Source organism: Hypoxylon trugodes, assembly GCF_022578975.1.
Source record: "Hypoxylon trugodes strain CBS 135444 unplaced genomic scaffold F4822scaffold_6, whole genome shotgun sequence".
In the NCBI taxonomy this organism is placed as follows: Eukaryota; Fungi; Ascomycota; class Sordariomycetes; order Xylariales; family Hypoxylaceae; genus Hypoxylon; species Hypoxylon trugodes.
The window spans coordinates 3,205,577-3,220,891 of NW_026250021.1; the positions used below are offsets into that span (position 1 = coordinate 3,205,577).

General features: G+C 47.0%; 4 protein-coding genes across 4 annotated transcripts; 1 reads left to right on the forward strand and 3 right to left on the reverse strand.

The window, feature by feature from the left end:
* Nucleotides 1-509: 509 nt before the first annotated feature.
* F4822DRAFT_302636 (uncharacterized protein) lies at nucleotides 510-2,221 on the reverse strand. The gene is made up of 2 exons (XM_051455198.1): nucleotides 940-2,221; nucleotides 510-835 (listed from the first exon to the last, which is right to left on the reverse strand). The coding sequence occupies exons 1-2, from the start codon at nucleotides 1,572-1,574 to the stop codon at nucleotides 709-711; spliced, it is 762 nt and encodes a 253-aa protein (XP_051313890.1). The 5' UTR covers nucleotides 1,575-2,221; the 3' UTR covers nucleotides 510-708.
* A 1,418-nt stretch (nucleotides 2,222-3,639) lies between these two features.
* Nucleotides 3,640-5,299, forward strand: F4822DRAFT_302779 (uncharacterized protein). Its single transcript, XM_051455199.1, has one exon. The coding sequence runs from the start codon at nucleotides 4,243-4,245 to the stop codon at nucleotides 5,170-5,172; it is 930 nt and encodes a 309-aa protein (XP_051313891.1). The 5' UTR covers nucleotides 3,640-4,242; the 3' UTR covers nucleotides 5,173-5,299.
* A 516-nt stretch (nucleotides 5,300-5,815) lies between these two features.
* Nucleotides 5,816-7,611, reverse strand: F4822DRAFT_302784 (soluble quino protein glucose dehydrogenase). Its single transcript, XM_051455200.1, has 4 exons — nucleotides 7,140-7,611; nucleotides 6,688-7,080; nucleotides 6,241-6,632; nucleotides 5,816-6,182 (listed from the first exon to the last, which is right to left on the reverse strand). The coding sequence occupies exons 1-4, from the start codon at nucleotides 7,422-7,424 to the stop codon at nucleotides 5,951-5,953; spliced, it is 1,302 nt and encodes a 433-aa protein (XP_051313892.1). The 5' UTR covers nucleotides 7,425-7,611; the 3' UTR covers nucleotides 5,816-5,950.
* Nucleotides 7,612-10,888: 3,277 nt separating this feature from the next.
* F4822DRAFT_302799 (uncharacterized protein) lies at nucleotides 10,889-14,940 on the reverse strand. Its single transcript, XM_051455201.1, has 2 exons — nucleotides 11,047-14,940; nucleotides 10,889-10,915 (listed from the first exon to the last, which is right to left on the reverse strand). The coding sequence occupies exon 1, from the start codon at nucleotides 14,649-14,651 to the stop codon at nucleotides 11,184-11,186; it is 3,468 nt and encodes a 1,155-aa protein (XP_051313893.1). The 5' UTR covers nucleotides 14,652-14,940; the 3' UTR covers nucleotides 10,889-10,915; nucleotides 11,047-11,183.
* Between the last annotated feature and the right edge of the window lie 375 nt (nucleotides 14,941-15,315).

Below are 15,315 nucleotides of genomic sequence, written 5' to 3' on the forward strand. Positions count from 1 at the left end.
ATTTCAGCTTTGTGTCAGTTGTTACGGGTTAAGACCTCGGCGTCTTTAGTGCGTTTCTCGGCGGCTCGACCGATGTTGGTCTCGATGCTGGGCGGAGGGGTACTTGGTTTTGAGGTGTTCGCATTGGAGGGGATGCGAGGCAGGTAGGATGTATTTGTACACGAGGAATTAGGTGTGTACGAAACTGTTAGGTATTGGGGGAATGCCGGGCTTGGAGTATCTAGCCCTATGAGGTTTGTACGCCTCCTAGACAGTTGTGGCGAGGAACCTATAAAAGCGTTGTTAGTCATGACTGAAAATACGAGTTTCATGCCAAGACGCTGTGAATCAGTTCATCCGACACTTCCGATTATCACAAATAACAAGCAAAGTATACTGCAAACATGTTGAGAAGCAAACCGCTAAACGATGGATAATATTTTCCTATCTCGACGTGGTATCATCATGGCTCATTCCGGGCCGGCTTAGATAGTATGGTATGTAGTAGATATATGCGCAATGCTACCCTGAATATTTCTTTTTCTTTGGTATCTTTCCAGAAATCATTTCCATGCCGCTCCCAAATGTTGATTACAAAAAGATCGTAATTTTGATTTTGTATATTTTTTTTCTTGCTTGGCTCTGCTATGCTGTGCTGTGCTGTGCTTAGAGGAGTGGAAAAGAGAAATTTGCAAATAATCAACACAATACTTTATCGGTTCGACTGCTTCATAATTGTAGTCGGCCGTCGGAGTCGTCTTTCTCATATATATCCTGCATCGTCAATTGTACACCAATCACCTTGGCTTCGAAGAATTGAAAGAGTTGGAGGAACGCGGTAAGGAATTCGAAGGAACTGGTGATTTTATGTTAGCTTACGCCCCCAAGTCAAAGTCTGTGAGATACCAACAACCACCTTGCCGAACAAGCCGACATGAAAAGAGAATGAGAATGACTTACACAAGAGATGCGATTAATCCTATCGTCGGCGGCCACAAGCCAACATATCTAGACCCCCACCAGGGGTACATGATATGTGCCGAGTAAATCAAGAACCCAAGTGTCGGTCCCGCGAGTAAGATATCCACAGCAGTAAATTGAAGTCTCTTCGCGCGCCTCCTTCTCGCGCCATCATCCTCATCCGGGCCACCGAATGAGAACACGGTACGGCCGTTAACAGCTAGCGTCACGGGCGGTAAACCCACGATGCGCCGCGGCGACGGCCAATACGCGTAACCTAATATGCTGCAAAACGCGTGCGCCAGGTTCCAGAATAGCGTCAGCCAGCATAGTGAGAATAGCACTTTATGCTCCCATGGCCACCAGCCGGCGTCAATGGATGTGTGAACTCGTATTACTGTCGCTAGGCCTAGTATCGCGGTGAGTAATCGCGGGATTGCGATTAACGGCACGTCGAAACGCGTTACGTTGCTTTCGTTGGTATTGTGATGAAGGTTGTCGCATTTTTCGCAAGGACATCGATGTATTGTTTGTCCTTGTCGATCTGTGTATGTGTGTTCGGAGGATGAGGAAGATCGTGTGCTTGTTGCCGTTAAGGGGCTTCGGCTTCGAGAGGTTGTTGTCGAAGCCGACATGGCTGGTATGTGAATGTTGATCGATATTATTGTTTTCGCAACACGATTCGGATTTGGTATTCGATTTCGGCTTCTTCAATTATTTTCCTTCTTTTCCTTTTCCCTTCTCTTTCAATTCCTTTCGCTTCTTCGCTTCTATTTTTTCTTACTTTCTTACTCTCCTTCTAACCAACAAATTCCAAAATTAGACGTGATTATTAATGCGTTCGTCCCTCTTGTCGACCCAATTGACTACAAATGCGATATCGAAATAATAAAAAATTCGTGATGTAGCTTTGGGGAGGGACGTGTACAACTTGTATGTACGTATACAAGCTGTACGTACGCGTTGCGTTCGTTCGCTGGGAGAGAGTCTAGAACGATTCTGGTCGAGAAAGAAGAAAAAAAAATAAAATAAAATAAAAAATGCGGAGGCGAAGATACGGAGTATAATTGAATTAGGTACGCTGAGTTAGGTAAAGTAATTTTAATGGTTTTAGTTAGGGGGTTCGGGTTCCCATGCAGCCTGGCAGCGCGGACGGACTTTTTCTATTAAATGGGCTCCCCAAGCACCTTTTTTAGTGCTCGAGGGGGGGCGTTGCTGCGCCTCTTTATGAACTTATTTAGGTATTATGGACTGATGGATTAGGGGAAGGGATTGGGGGACTTGGGGGGGATGTATGTTGGTTTAGTTCTTTCTAGTCCTGGTTCCCAGTCTAAATAGGGCACTAGTCAGTCTATTAAGCGGAATAATTATTATGTACACATGTATATATTCATATAATAATGTATGTAGAGTAACATTAAGAAAATAGCATATGACGTCCCCTGTTAATCTATTTTATTTCTTTTTCCTTCTCTTTTCTTACTGCTTATGTACTTCAATTTACACTTACCATTTACCACTTACCAACTTACAATACACCATCTTCATCACAACCGCCACCACAATCATTTACATCCGCATAACACATTTACATATAATAAAGATACACACTGACACACATACACATATAATAGAGACAGTCTAAGTTTGATGGCGTTATCTTGTAGGATTCAACAAGTTCAGCACTGAGATATAGTTGGGGGCCATATGTATCGTCTTGTTTCCCCTTTCTGAAGTTCAGTCCGTCCCATAATATGCAGATTATTTAGTTCTGTCACGCCAAGCCCGATCAACCATCATCTCCTGCATTTCTTTTCTTACGATATTCATGACTTTTGCAACCTTCCACGATGGAGATTCAGTTATCAAACGCTATCATCAAGAATATCTCGGTTATAACAGACAGGTAAGACTGCGGCACAGAAGGACTCGGTCACTGTATCAATTCTACTTGTCTTACCATACCTATACAATTCGATCTATCATTTCTACCACTTCCATCGTCTGCAAGATAAGGCCGAATATGCCTCGGGCTTAGCTAGGATAACTGGTAGGATTTTTCAGCTAAACTACAAATAGGCTGGTAGGGCTTGGTGCGCGCCCGGTTCGGCGGGGATTAGGATTTTCTTCCCCATTGCGGAGTTATGAAGATCTTGAGGCTGGTGAAACTAGCCATGATTTGATCCTTGTGGTGGTTAGTTCACAATTCTGCAATGTCTTTGCTTTCCATGCTCCCACACACACTCCGGAGTTATCAGTTCAAAAGGGTAACCGACGTCCGCTATAATACCTTTACTATTATCCCCATCATCCGGTTACCATCTTGCGCTTTCGGAGCTCTATACCTAGGCGATTCAACCGATTCTAACCACCAATTACGTACATCCTATTTCTTTCCGTCATAGATTCTTACCCAAGGCAACCACTATTCAGAGTATCATTTCGTACGTCACCGACATTCAACAAGCCAGGCTGGCGTCAGGAGTTTAGTCGTCACGGATTTATGCGTCGATCATCGTCAGCTCCTACACGTGGTGGTGCATAAAAATGGTATAAGATCTTCCCTGCTCCGCCCCCAAGTCGGCCAGACTAGCTGCAGGACGAAAGAAACATTAGACCAGTCACTTGCAGTTAGGAATTTACTCATCCACACCTGGTAGGGCAACAATCGGAGCGGGACAGGAACATCCGTTTCAAATCGTAAAAGATAGCCAGTCAGTCTACACATCTATCCATCCATCGGCTCAGCTCGCTTTTAATAAGACACCGAGAAATCGGTCAAAAGAAATACCATCCATATCTAGCCTTCTGTTAGTAGATCGTTGAAGGATTCTACTCTGCAGAGCATAAGAAACACTTCATCATTCATCCACAAAACGTTTCATATGTATATGTAACCCCTACGTCAGGCTACACGACCAACAGTAGTAATTCCGACTCTTCAGCGCATCCTTTACTCGTTATCTAGATGATATCTAGGAACGTGAAAAGGCCTCGATTGGTCGATATAATCTTATAACCATTTTTGGATTTTAGGCAGCACAGCGGGACTGGCCATAATGTAGTCGAAAGCACCAGTCACCTTAAACTAATATAACATGAGTCTAGTTCAATGTACTCACAATCCTCCACTTGGACGGCTGAACATGAGTCAGTCCACATGTCAAGTAAATAAAACCTCCCGGAATATTCACGTTTGAAGATTGAGAAAAAATCGCGAGATTTCAGCAACAAGAAACGCAATCTTTAATATCCCGACAGACAGGAAACCAGGCTATTAATACCTACTTAAAATCGACAAAGATGCACGCCGCGCAAGTTCAGTCTTGGCCCGAGGGACCACGGTACGTTACAATCAACGATCCGCCTGCGCCGTTAGATAGCCAAGTCCAACTCCGTGTCTTGGCTGCAGGTGCCCACCAAGTCGTCCGTTCTCGTGCCTCAGGAGCCCATTATTCAGCTAGGGAACTTCCTCATACTGTTGGTGTCGATTGTGTCGGCAGGGATGAAACTACCGGGAAGCTTTATTATTGTTTTACCCTTCAAGGAGGTACATATGCCGAACGTATCAATGTCGAAAAGTCTGCCGTCTATCCGGTGCCGGATCATGTTGACCCCGCGTCCTTTGCTGCCAGTGTCAATCCAGCTATGAGCAGTTGGATGGCTATTACGCACCGTACCAGCAATCTCCCTAAGAATTTTACGGCTGTTGTTGTCGGTGCGACGAGTGCTAGTGGCCGTTTGGCTGTGCGCTCTGCCAAAGCATTGGGTGCAGGCAAAGTCATCGGCATAGCCCGAAACGCCACAGCACTAGAGCAAGTCAAAGGTCTAGATGACTATATTATACTCCGAGACCCTATCGCCGAGACCGATTTCTCAAAGCTACGCGATTGTGATCTTATCCTAGATTACGTGTACGGTGACGCGACTGTACAGCTACTCTCATCATTGAGCAGGTCAAAGAAGCCCGTCCAATACGTCGAAATTGGTAGTCTTGCGCAACGCACCGTCGAAATTCCAAGTTCCCTACTTCGGTCTTTCGATCTAACGGTACGCGGAGCCGGAGCCGGGTCTTGGAGCATACCGGCACTTCATAAGGAGCTACACACGTTGGTTCCGACTATGGCTGAGTGGGAGCTATTACCCGCTCGCTCTATTCCACTGAAGGATATTGAGACGGCTTGGAATGACACGACACTAGCTACTGAAGGGAGGGTAGTATACACACTCTAACTACCCCCAATTGTTGTTGCCAAATTCGGATGAGTGCGACACATGATCGCGATATCGCGATTTCGATCCATGTATCCTCTATATCAATATAAACGAATTATGTCAAAACTGACACCTACTCATCAAATTGAATATCAATTCCGATAACAATATAGTCTTTCTAGCAATATTCCGAAGTCGTTGCATTCTGTCAGCTAACAAGTTTCAAGATCCCATAAATAGACATCCAATAGCGAATAGCTCTTTAATAGCCAATTCTTCCGCGCCCCAAAGGAACACAACTATGTGACCAATGATACAATTAATTGCTGACTTCCTAGGAGAGGCAATGCGGAACTTGACCCGGTACGTAAGCCCTGCGCATCAGCAGATCCCGATCCACATGTCCCGTCCGCGCCGCATTGGCAACGGCGATGCAAATAAAATGACGTTTCTGTTGGTAGTATTGCGCTTGATGCCAAGAAAGGTGATGTGAGAGGTGTTATGATCTCAATATACTCTCTTTCCATCACTTTTTCGCGATCGCATATAGATAATACAAGAACCTAGAACTTGTTGGTTCTAAGCCTACCTAGAGATGCAGCGCCTCGTAGGGCGTCAGCTTCGCAACTCCCATTGATGAAGCCTTCGTTTGACTAACAAAACACTATTAAATTCACCTCCCTGTCGCTACACGACAAGAATCGCAAATACCATATGGTGCATCCATAACCCAACCAAGTCCTAGCTTCAAACAGCATTCAATAGATACCGCAGCGGTAGCCGGCAACAGAACCCATTACACACCAGTAATAACAAACAATTCTCCCGATTCATCAGCCGTCATGAACAAACGACCTTTCTTATCAAACGCAAGACCAACAGGACGGAAACATGAACCGGGACATTTGGTATTATCCTGATTCTCCACAATGTACTCAACAGCAGTGGTATCGGAAACATTAGCCACAGGTTGACCATCGGCGAATTTAATCTTGCCCAGACGGAATCCATCCGGCGGAGTGCGATCCCTACAAAAATCCTCAAGTCAGCAATATCCACATCGAACATTCGGAGAATAATACTCACCAACTCCCGTGAAAAGCGACAATAGCAGCACTTCCATCCTCCTTAAATTTGACATCCAACGGAGCCGTGTGCGCGGGGAATACCAGACTCGGGCCCTGCCGCTCGGTGCGACAGAAGTCATCCACATCCTCCATTGATTGACGCGCCGTCACATTTTCAAACGGCGTTCCAGCTATTCCACCAAATTGCGATCCTATGGTGATACCCGTGTTTTCCGGGATATTCGTGGTCTGCCAAGCGGAAAAGCAAGCTGGGTAGCCGTAATTCTTACCCTTGAGAGGGTTATTCGCATCTTTGATGAGACCGTGGTAATTGAGCTCCTCGGCTGGGTTGTCATTGTGTAAATCCACACCACTGCGATGAATATCGTCTGCTGAGTTCTCAACAGACCACTAATTGAGACGGTTAGCCGCGGGCGTATGGGATTGGCGGGAGTGAGGCGCATACAATACCACCGGTTGACGGGTCCTCACCAAGTCCGACGGAGTTTCTTAAACCCCATCCAAGGACTTCGCCACCTGTCGCAAAGTTCGCGGCCGCTGTTGATGCCAGTAATTCGGTAATGCTAAATGTTTTGATGATACTCTTGCCAGCTTCTACGTCGGTGGTAGTATTATCGATATTCCCATCTGAACCTCGCGATACCACGAGGATATCCGGTGCGCTAGCAGGCGTGAGCAATGTCCTAGTGATATGACCACCGCTCCTCATTCCCTCAATCAGGGTTTTCTTCGTACCAACTGTACCAGCTTCGGCGTCATATGGGTATGCAAACACGCTCGCCATGTTGGAGACGAAAAGCGTTTTGCCATCTTGACTGAATGCTATGCCGTGGTTTAGCTTGGTATAGATGTATTAGCAATCCCCTTTCGTGTATTTGTTCCACCAATTCCACTCACTGTATTATCATCGATTAGCTGTGCACTTGAAGCTACACAGACTTTGCCGTCTGTCTCGGTCAACACAACCCTTCTAATCCCGGCCCCGCCCTGTTCGGACACGAGTAAATTCCCTGCTGTATCGAAAACTATGTCGCGTGGAATGTTCAATCCGTTTAAAATGAGTTCCGCGGTGTAGCCTTCAGCTAATTTAAGCGGCGCTTTCGGGGTCAGAGCTGTGCAGTTTTGCGCAACTACTGATGATAGGAAAAGCGCCATGGCGCCAAAAATTGTGAGTATCGCCATTGCTATATTTCAATTAGATTATGGGTTCATACGCTGATGATCAATTCATTGCGGTCGGAATGCAATATTTTTGAGTTACGAGGCCAAGAAGCCCCTCATAAGAAGCAAGATCACAACTTCGCAGACCGACAGACAGCACCAATTGCCCGTATATAACCTATTGAGCTTATCGGTCACGGCATAAACCCTGGTATCATCGTAGGATTGCAATCCCGTAGAAGCACCGGCATCGTCGCCGTTTTTCGCCAAGTTTGGGGAATGCGGTGAGACAACGGTCCTATCGTGGGGGAGCAGACCGGATATTGACATTTAACCAGTGCCCAGAATTGATCGCCTACCCCGGAGCATACCTTGACCCCAGCATTCGTCGTCGATCAAACTCCATTCAGCCAATACCAAGGAAGGTGTATACCTAAGTATGTCTTAATAAGGGGTCGTAATCTACGTGACGCAATTCGGATCAAGACTTGGCGTTCATGAAGAGGGGATAGATGGCGAACATGATGACGTACATTATAGAATAATGTGTAAATTAGGTTGACTCGCATTGATGTTTACTAGAAGGTCGATCATAAAAGAGATGGTAATGTTGTTAAATATACCCAGGTTGAACATCGATAGCTCCTTTATCCTGACCTTGGTGTGTGCCTTTTGGCCTTTGGTTAGCGTTTCTCCAACTGCAACCACATTTCTCGTGGTCGTTTGTCCGTTCTAGCGCTTTTTATGGTATTGTGTGCTTTTCTGATCATGGCCGCTCGACTTCCAATATGCTAGGTCTTTCTCGATAGCTGTTGTGTTGCGTTATCGGTGAGTGTTCTTAGGAACATACTCGTTTCGGCGGAGATCATGGCGCGACGGATAGAAGTAGTGTAGAAAAAACTGGGAATGACATCGCCATAGGTCACCACGAAATTAATTACCTACACAATAACATCTATTTCTTACGCTTGGGGTTAAACCAAGTCCTCACATAATATTAAGGGTTTCTTCCCACAATAAGTAGTCTTAGAACATTTCTCTTAAGGATAAAAACTGAAACAACTTTCGCATGTCAATAGGTTCTCCTTGTACTATCTTGTAGTCGATTTCCCTGATCATAAATGTAGGTTGAATTGGTCACTTAACTCCCATTTCACTGTATACCCCATCAGCCGGAGTGGTATTATCTACACTTAACAGCTAAGATAGCAACCCCCGGGGAGACCATAGCACCTACCTTGAGGTAGTTGTCACGTTAGAACAGGTAGGCGGAGCCATCCGCGCACGCAATAGCTTATATGTCGGTAGGCTACCTAGGTACGCAGGTATGAAAAACATCACGACGCTTATTGAAAACCCCAAGCTAACTACGATCCTATTCATAGCGTCCCCTGTCTACGTGACCTATTTCAGTCTCATGGCTCCAGGTTAATGAGAAGTTATCCTCCTTCCTTCGGGTCTAGCTTTGGCACGTACCTCGCCGTCGATAATGCTCTGTACCTAACTTCCTCATTACCTAAGTACTTTCTTACAAAGAAGAGGGAACAACCTCGTTGCGTCGCGAGTACCCACGCAAGTACCCAAATACATACATATATATATATATAGGTACATGTAGTTCCTGCCACAGTGAAACTCTTGTTCCTACCTAGGTAGTGGAGGTATGAGGGTAGGTATGAGGGTAAGGATGGCCAAAAGGGTCCTTTACAATGATAGGGAAGGTTCCTGATATTTTTAATGTAGCTCTTTCCTAAGCCTTGACCGCCGAGATACTAACGGGGTTGGTTAGAGTAATCGCATTGGTGAACCGGGGGTCTAGTGTACCTTTTTTTGTAGTTTCCTTCTAACTTGTATCGTGAACCTCGCCGGCGCGGTCCTTGCACACTTACGTTAGTGTAGTCCCTGCCCACCAATTTAGATAGGCATCCACCTTCTCCTACCATCTGAATGGGAAGCTACTTTGAGTATCCGCAGGTAGTAATTCCTTCCTGCTTCTCCCCAGATCTATCGAGTTCCTGTCTTTCTTCACGATCCCACACATCCCATCTTGTTCTTTCGTCGTCTTGCCGCACACCTCGCATTATTTCTTTCATCCGTTTCGACATCACCATGGCTCCCGCCGCACGTAAGCGTCGCGGCCGCGCCTCCGAGAAAGAGAAGAAAAGACATCACAATCTTGTCTCCCAGCGATCGAGAGCCGGAGAGCTCGTTAACAAGAAGCTGGCGATGCATGAGTTTTTCACCAGTGCCTCCCAAGAGGTGAAAGACGCGCTGGAGGAGGAGACCTCCGCTGAGGTGGACCGAGTTATGTACGTATTTAATAGGATAAATAAGATCTCTCGTCTTGCTAATTAAACACTCGATATCTACAGGGCCTACCATATCTCGGCCAAATCGAAGAGCGTCTCCGCTGCACAGGTGGTGACGGACGCCGCCACGGACGTCGTGGAACGACACGAAGCTGCGTATACCCTGCTCGCCCTTCGCGCCTCTATTCCCGCTGATGGCGCCCCTCCTACCGACCCTACCGACCCTGCCGACCCCGAAGTTCCTGCCGTTCGCGCTCCTCTCTCCATGCTGGAGGACCTCCGATCCACCACACTGGCTGCTTACGAGCAGGCGCAGGAGGTCCTGAGCTCAATCCCCGCCAATGCTGCCAATGATGGCTTCGTGGAGAAGATTCAGACCATTGCGTCTGACTTGGCCAAGATCCAGGCCAAGATGGACGAAGTCGATAAGTAAGCTTGTTGCTGGTCGTTGGTAAGCTACCTAACCCTAACCTTCACATCTAAGTCTAACAGCTAATCTGGGTTCATTAGTAGTGTTCTTTTTGCGTCTGCTCTCCCTCTTTTTCCTTCTGTCCGATCCTTTTTTTCGGCCGTCAGGTAGACTACATAGATAAATCGATGTTTAACACCGTACTGGATTGATTTAGGCGAATAAATTCGGGCTTTTGTTGCCGCCTTTCTGAAATATCTTCTTCATCTTCCTCGACGCCAAATGTGATTGAAATAGGGGCGAATAGGGGTAAATGCGCATACCACGTGACTTGACAAGGTGCATAAAGACGCCGACATGCGCAAAGGCGACGAAAGACTCGTAAATGTAAAAAGGCGTGAAAGGGCGGCTGTCGGAAACCTGCCCAAGTGGCTTGAACCCCTTAAAGTATCGTACACTAAAATATGACCATGCCAATCTCGATATTCTAACATCCGCTAACACCTATCCTACGTATATTATACGTACGAGTCTTTGTAACAATTATTATTTTGGGCCCTCGAGGCAAGTGAGTTATTCACGATCTAGGTACCTAAGACACTAACTTTTATCTTATTTTGGCAGTATCGCCCTGACTAAGATCTAACGCCTTAAAACCCTCCTGTACGGAATATGCCTGGGATATATGTATGTGATGCCTTGAGAGGAAATCTCGAAGCCCTCAATCGCGTCTTGCTCGCGTTGTTGGGCTTCCCTTTTTCTGCCTATGTATTAGATAGTAGAGCTGATCCCACCTCCCACTTCAACTCCGAGGCCAGCCCGATGGTCAAGCGGCATGCGTTTCCATGTATCACGAAAATAATGAAATATGTTACACCGAAAACAACAGATCGAGAATTTACAGAATATACAACATCCATCCCACACGAACCTTGCAAAATAATTTGAAATTGGTATCTCATTACGTCTCGTGAATGTTGAAGGGGCAACCACTTTGGTTTGGAACTAAAACAAACATTGGAAAAAGAAGGACCGTAGCCGTTGGTTTTCGAGTATGACAAATTAAATCATACCACCGGGTAGTCCCATACCAGGACGCTTTGGTCCTTGGGTCACCACCTGTCTAGACGCAGGAGGGCCAACACTAACGGGAGGAGCATTGTTAGGCAATCTGGGCGGTAAACCTGAACCGTCCGGTGCCACCGAACGCAATCGTCTAGGTGGGGGCCTTGTCTCCTCATTTCGACTATCGGGTTCATCACCGTTACGTCGGCTTAGGTTATCGAAGACGGCTCGCTTGCTAGAAAAGTCCTGTCGACGTCTTGGGTTGATAGGAGGTAGAGGTGGAGCGGATCGGCTGTTGCTACGAGATCGACTTCGCGATGCGTCAGGTAGAGGTACCGTTGGAACTCGAGACGTCGAAGTAACGAATGTGGGTTCAGAAATGTCCTTCGTCCTAATCTTACGCCTTGTGGTTTCGTTCAAGCCGGGGGCTACGCTTTCGCGGCCGCGGTTCGGAGAAGCTGATGGGCGGGGCGAAGATGGAAGAGTATTAGGTGTGGTTGGACTATGCGAATACGGAGAAGGCATAGGAGACATAGGAGATGCCTGGTTTGAGCCGTAACCTTGTGCTGTCTGAACACGAAGATTGCCACTAGACCCGAAAGCTGACTGCTTGGCTCTTACGGAACCTGGGTAAGGTTGGGGCGGCATGATTGGTGACTGCTTAATGTTTGTTCCAGGGAGACCAGGAGAGCGCATTGGAGGTCGTTGTGTAGTTCCATTCGGGCTAACTTGCAAATTCGAGGAACCATTCGTCGGTCGTGGAGGTCGGCTCCTCACTCGTTCATCGTTGCTAGAATCCGAACCACTTCGGTTTCGGTCGGAACGTGATTGTTCTCGATACCGGTTTTCTCTTGATTCCTCGCTTGGGGGCTGTCGCTGATAGGTCACGGGAAGGAGTCTTTGTTCCTGTTCAGGCGATTGTTGTCTGGATTGTCCTCCTGTCGGTGTCGACCTTACGGAATCATTCTCTTGTACTGAATCTTGGGGTTGATGATGCCTGGCTTGTGTCTCTAGTTCCTTCACCTTTTGCAATTCCCGTCTCGCTTTTGTGAATGCTCGGAGTCCCAGATTCCCTTCCTCGGGTTCGCCGGACTTGTCGTCTGGTTCGATGTACTCCCTAGTATTTTCTTCTTTCTTTGGCTCGCGCACTGGACTTGATGCTTGAGAATTATTTGAACCTCCTAACCCAAGCATCTTCATAGCCTTAGATTGGGGTGGTTCTCGACCTCTATCAATTAATGACCCTCGACTTTCCTTTTGTCGTAAAAGGCCCCTGGATGAGTCTGCAGGCTCGCCTTGTCGGTGAGGGGAAGTAGAGCGGCTATCAGTTTCGACATAGGTGGTTAATCGTTCACGAACTCGGCGAGCTCCATCAGCCAGTTGACTCGCAAATTCGTCTCGTTCATCACTAGGCGTTGTGCTAAGACCAATGTTGATAAAGTCTTCCGTGTCGGGGACGTTGGAAGATCGAGATTGAACATCCGGCATAGGCTCGTTGACATCTAGGTCCAAACTCCAGTCTCGACTCGCATCCCATGGGTTTACACCGGCACCTAAGTCATTGAAAGATTCCGCTGTATCTGGATCCGCCGGGAATCGCGATTCTAAACCTGACGTAGGAGGGATTGCACCATAAATTGATGAAGCATTGCTATCACCTCGCAGATGTTGTCGCACCATACCACTCAAGCCAGCACCCGTGACTGGACCTAATGTGGGAGAATCCGCGGGAGAGGCCCCTTTCGGATTGGGGGATAGGGTTGGGTTTTCACGAATTGGAGAGGGCTCATCACCGCACGTTAACCCTGCTGATGATGGTGTTGGCTCGCCGGAGCTACGGAGTGCTGGGTGTTGACGGTCGGAGGGGCGTCGTACCAAGACTTGCGGAGATGGAGCATGTTTCGGCGATGGAACAGGTGAACAATCCGAGTCGTTAGGGTCGGCTAGAAAAGACGTTGCGGATTGTTCGCTTGAAGGTGTCACCTCCTTAGGAGTTGGTGTAGCACTTAGTTTAGACTCCGATCCCTTCCTTTGAATGGACAATGATGAGCTGGATCTGGTATTTATCGAACCCACTGATGGATCGTCCCGAGATTTCAGTGTCGGCGTTTCTCGTCCTTGTTGTCTTTGTAGTTGTCGTTGAGCATATCGAGACTCGTCATATGGTTGCGAAGGCTTTTGGAAGACACCGAGAGCTGTAGCTTTACCTCGATCGTTCGGATGAATTGAAAGGAGTGAATTTTCTCCAGTCTCACTAATCGGCGGACTTAGTGGTGGCGTCCCTCCGAAATTCGATCTCATCTCTGTTGCACTAGGCACACGAACACCTAGATCAGGAGTACCAGCAGAAGAGGCGGTTGCAGGAGGGCTCATTGATCGCAGGTTAGGCGCACTAGACTTCGCTAGGATCTTTCGCTCTCCTCCAAACCGTTCCGCAAATCCTAGTGTTGTAGGAGATGGTGAGTTTTGTGCCAGATCAGGTGTTCGAGTACCAAAAGTGCGTTGTCGTGCTAGAGTATCAATGCGCGATAATGCGGACGATTGCTGCTCTTGGAGGTCATTACTCAGACCGGATTCGTACAGTCGCCTAGTTCGTGTGACATTCCTTTCAGGGACAGGCGCAGTACCTGTTGAAGGTTGCCAGTCTTTCAGCGACGGAGCGCGTTGTGAAGATGTTATTGAGGTTGCCGCAGTAGAGTTTCTAGCAAGAGATGGGATGGAAGATGTTGTCGAAGATGTTTCTCGCTTTTGGTTGTAATTGCTGAGAATAGGTGAATCTGCACGAAGGGCATCTCTTTCCACCTCATCGGAATCTCTATTTTCGTTTTCATCTCGGTCACCTTCGAATGATCTGCGTTCCTTCTCGGCTTGCCTCCATTTCTGGAAAGCCGACAACGCCACATCGTCATCGTACAACGCTCGACCACCCATTCCCCCACCGACAGTTTTTGATGAGTCGGCTCCAACTGGAATTTTATAAATCTTTTGTCTACCGCCAAATAGGTTATTACCCTCGGTCGGTTTTGATCGTCCCATGATGCTACTACCCGTCATTGAATCTGCATCATCCGAATAGTAAGAGTTTCCTCGAGCGAAAGGAGCTGCGGCCTTGATCGATTCGACTTCGGCAATGTCACCTAAGCCGCGGAATCCACCATAGTCCAACCTTGATTGTCGTCTAGGGAATAAGACACTATCATCACTCGCCTTGCCGACTTTGGTATTAGGATCATCTTGCTCCCGAAGCATCGAGAACCTTGCCGAAAGGCCTGTCATCAACAAACTTGTACGGAAGTCATCGCTAGACGGTAAGGCCGAAGACAAGTCGATTTCAACTTTTTCGGGTTCCTGATTCTTCTTTCCTTTCCTGAATGGTCGGAAAGGCATAGATGACTCTGAATCTTGCGATGGTCGAGGAGCCGAAGCCTCTTCCTTAGCCTTCTTCTTTGTCCTAAAACGATTCATTGTGGATTTCGCCGGCGTCGGTCCTTGGTAAAGTAAACGATGAACTCAATTCTGGCTTGAAGATTGGTTCAATATGTAATGAATGAATTGGAATTGTCGTAAGTAGATAATTAAGATATCATCACGCTCTGCATGCCTTAATCACGGTAAGGGAAGTTTGGCGAAAATGATCGACTCCGAAATGATCGACTATAGTTAGATTCGAAAGAAGTGTTTACGCAACCCCGTAAAATAGATCTGGGGAATGTCGCAAGACTCGAAAATTAGTTTAAGGAGTGTAGATTGAGTACTTGTCTGTAATCGGAGCGGAATATGGTCAGCCAAGTCAAGTCAACTGGGGTATTATTAGATATCGTGTGGGGGGTAAAATGTTTAAGGGGCTCGCAACCAGCAGCGCGGACCTGAACGAAGAGATCAGGGGTATATCACATTCACGCTATGATGTTGAACCAACCAAGAGATGATTGGTGGATATCCCAATTCGTCCCGTGTTCTGGAATCAAAGAAACACTTTCCGAAGAAAAAGAAAAGTTGCTGGCTTTCAAGAAAATCATTGGACGAGCCTACCTGAAAACGGGATGACCATTCGTATCGGAGGCGTTTCACAGATTGATGGGGGAACCTGGAACGTTCAAGGGAATAAGAAAACCAAGCATGAATTTGT

Bases quoted from the DNA above. Each gene is read 5' to 3' on its own strand.
- F4822DRAFT_302636 (XM_051455198.1), bottom strand. From the start codon at position 1,574: ATGTCGGCTTCGACAACAACCTCTCGAAGCCGAAGCCCCTTAACGGCA. The intron at 836-939 runs GTAAGTCATTCT...TAAAATCACCAG, and splicing joins GGATTAATCGCATCTCTTGT to TTCCTTCGAATTCCTTACCG.
- F4822DRAFT_302779 (XM_051455199.1), top strand. From the start codon at position 4,243: ATGCACGCCGCGCAAGTTCAGTCTTGGCCCGAGGGACCACGGTACGTT.
- F4822DRAFT_302784 (XM_051455200.1), bottom strand. From the start codon at position 7,424: ATGGCGATACTCACAATTTTTGGCGCCATGGCGCTTTTCCTATCATCA. The intron at 7,081-7,139 runs GTGAGTGGAATT...ATCTATACCAAG, and splicing joins AGCTAATCGATGATAATACA to CTAAACCACGGCATAGCATT. The intron at 6,633-6,687 runs GTATGCGCCTCA...CGTCTCAATTAG, and splicing joins ACCCGTCAACCGGTGGTATT to TGGTCTGTTGAGAACTCAGC.
- F4822DRAFT_302799 (XM_051455201.1), bottom strand. From the start codon at position 14,651: ATGAATCGTTTTAGGACAAAGAAGAAGGCTAAGGAAGAGGCTTCGGCT.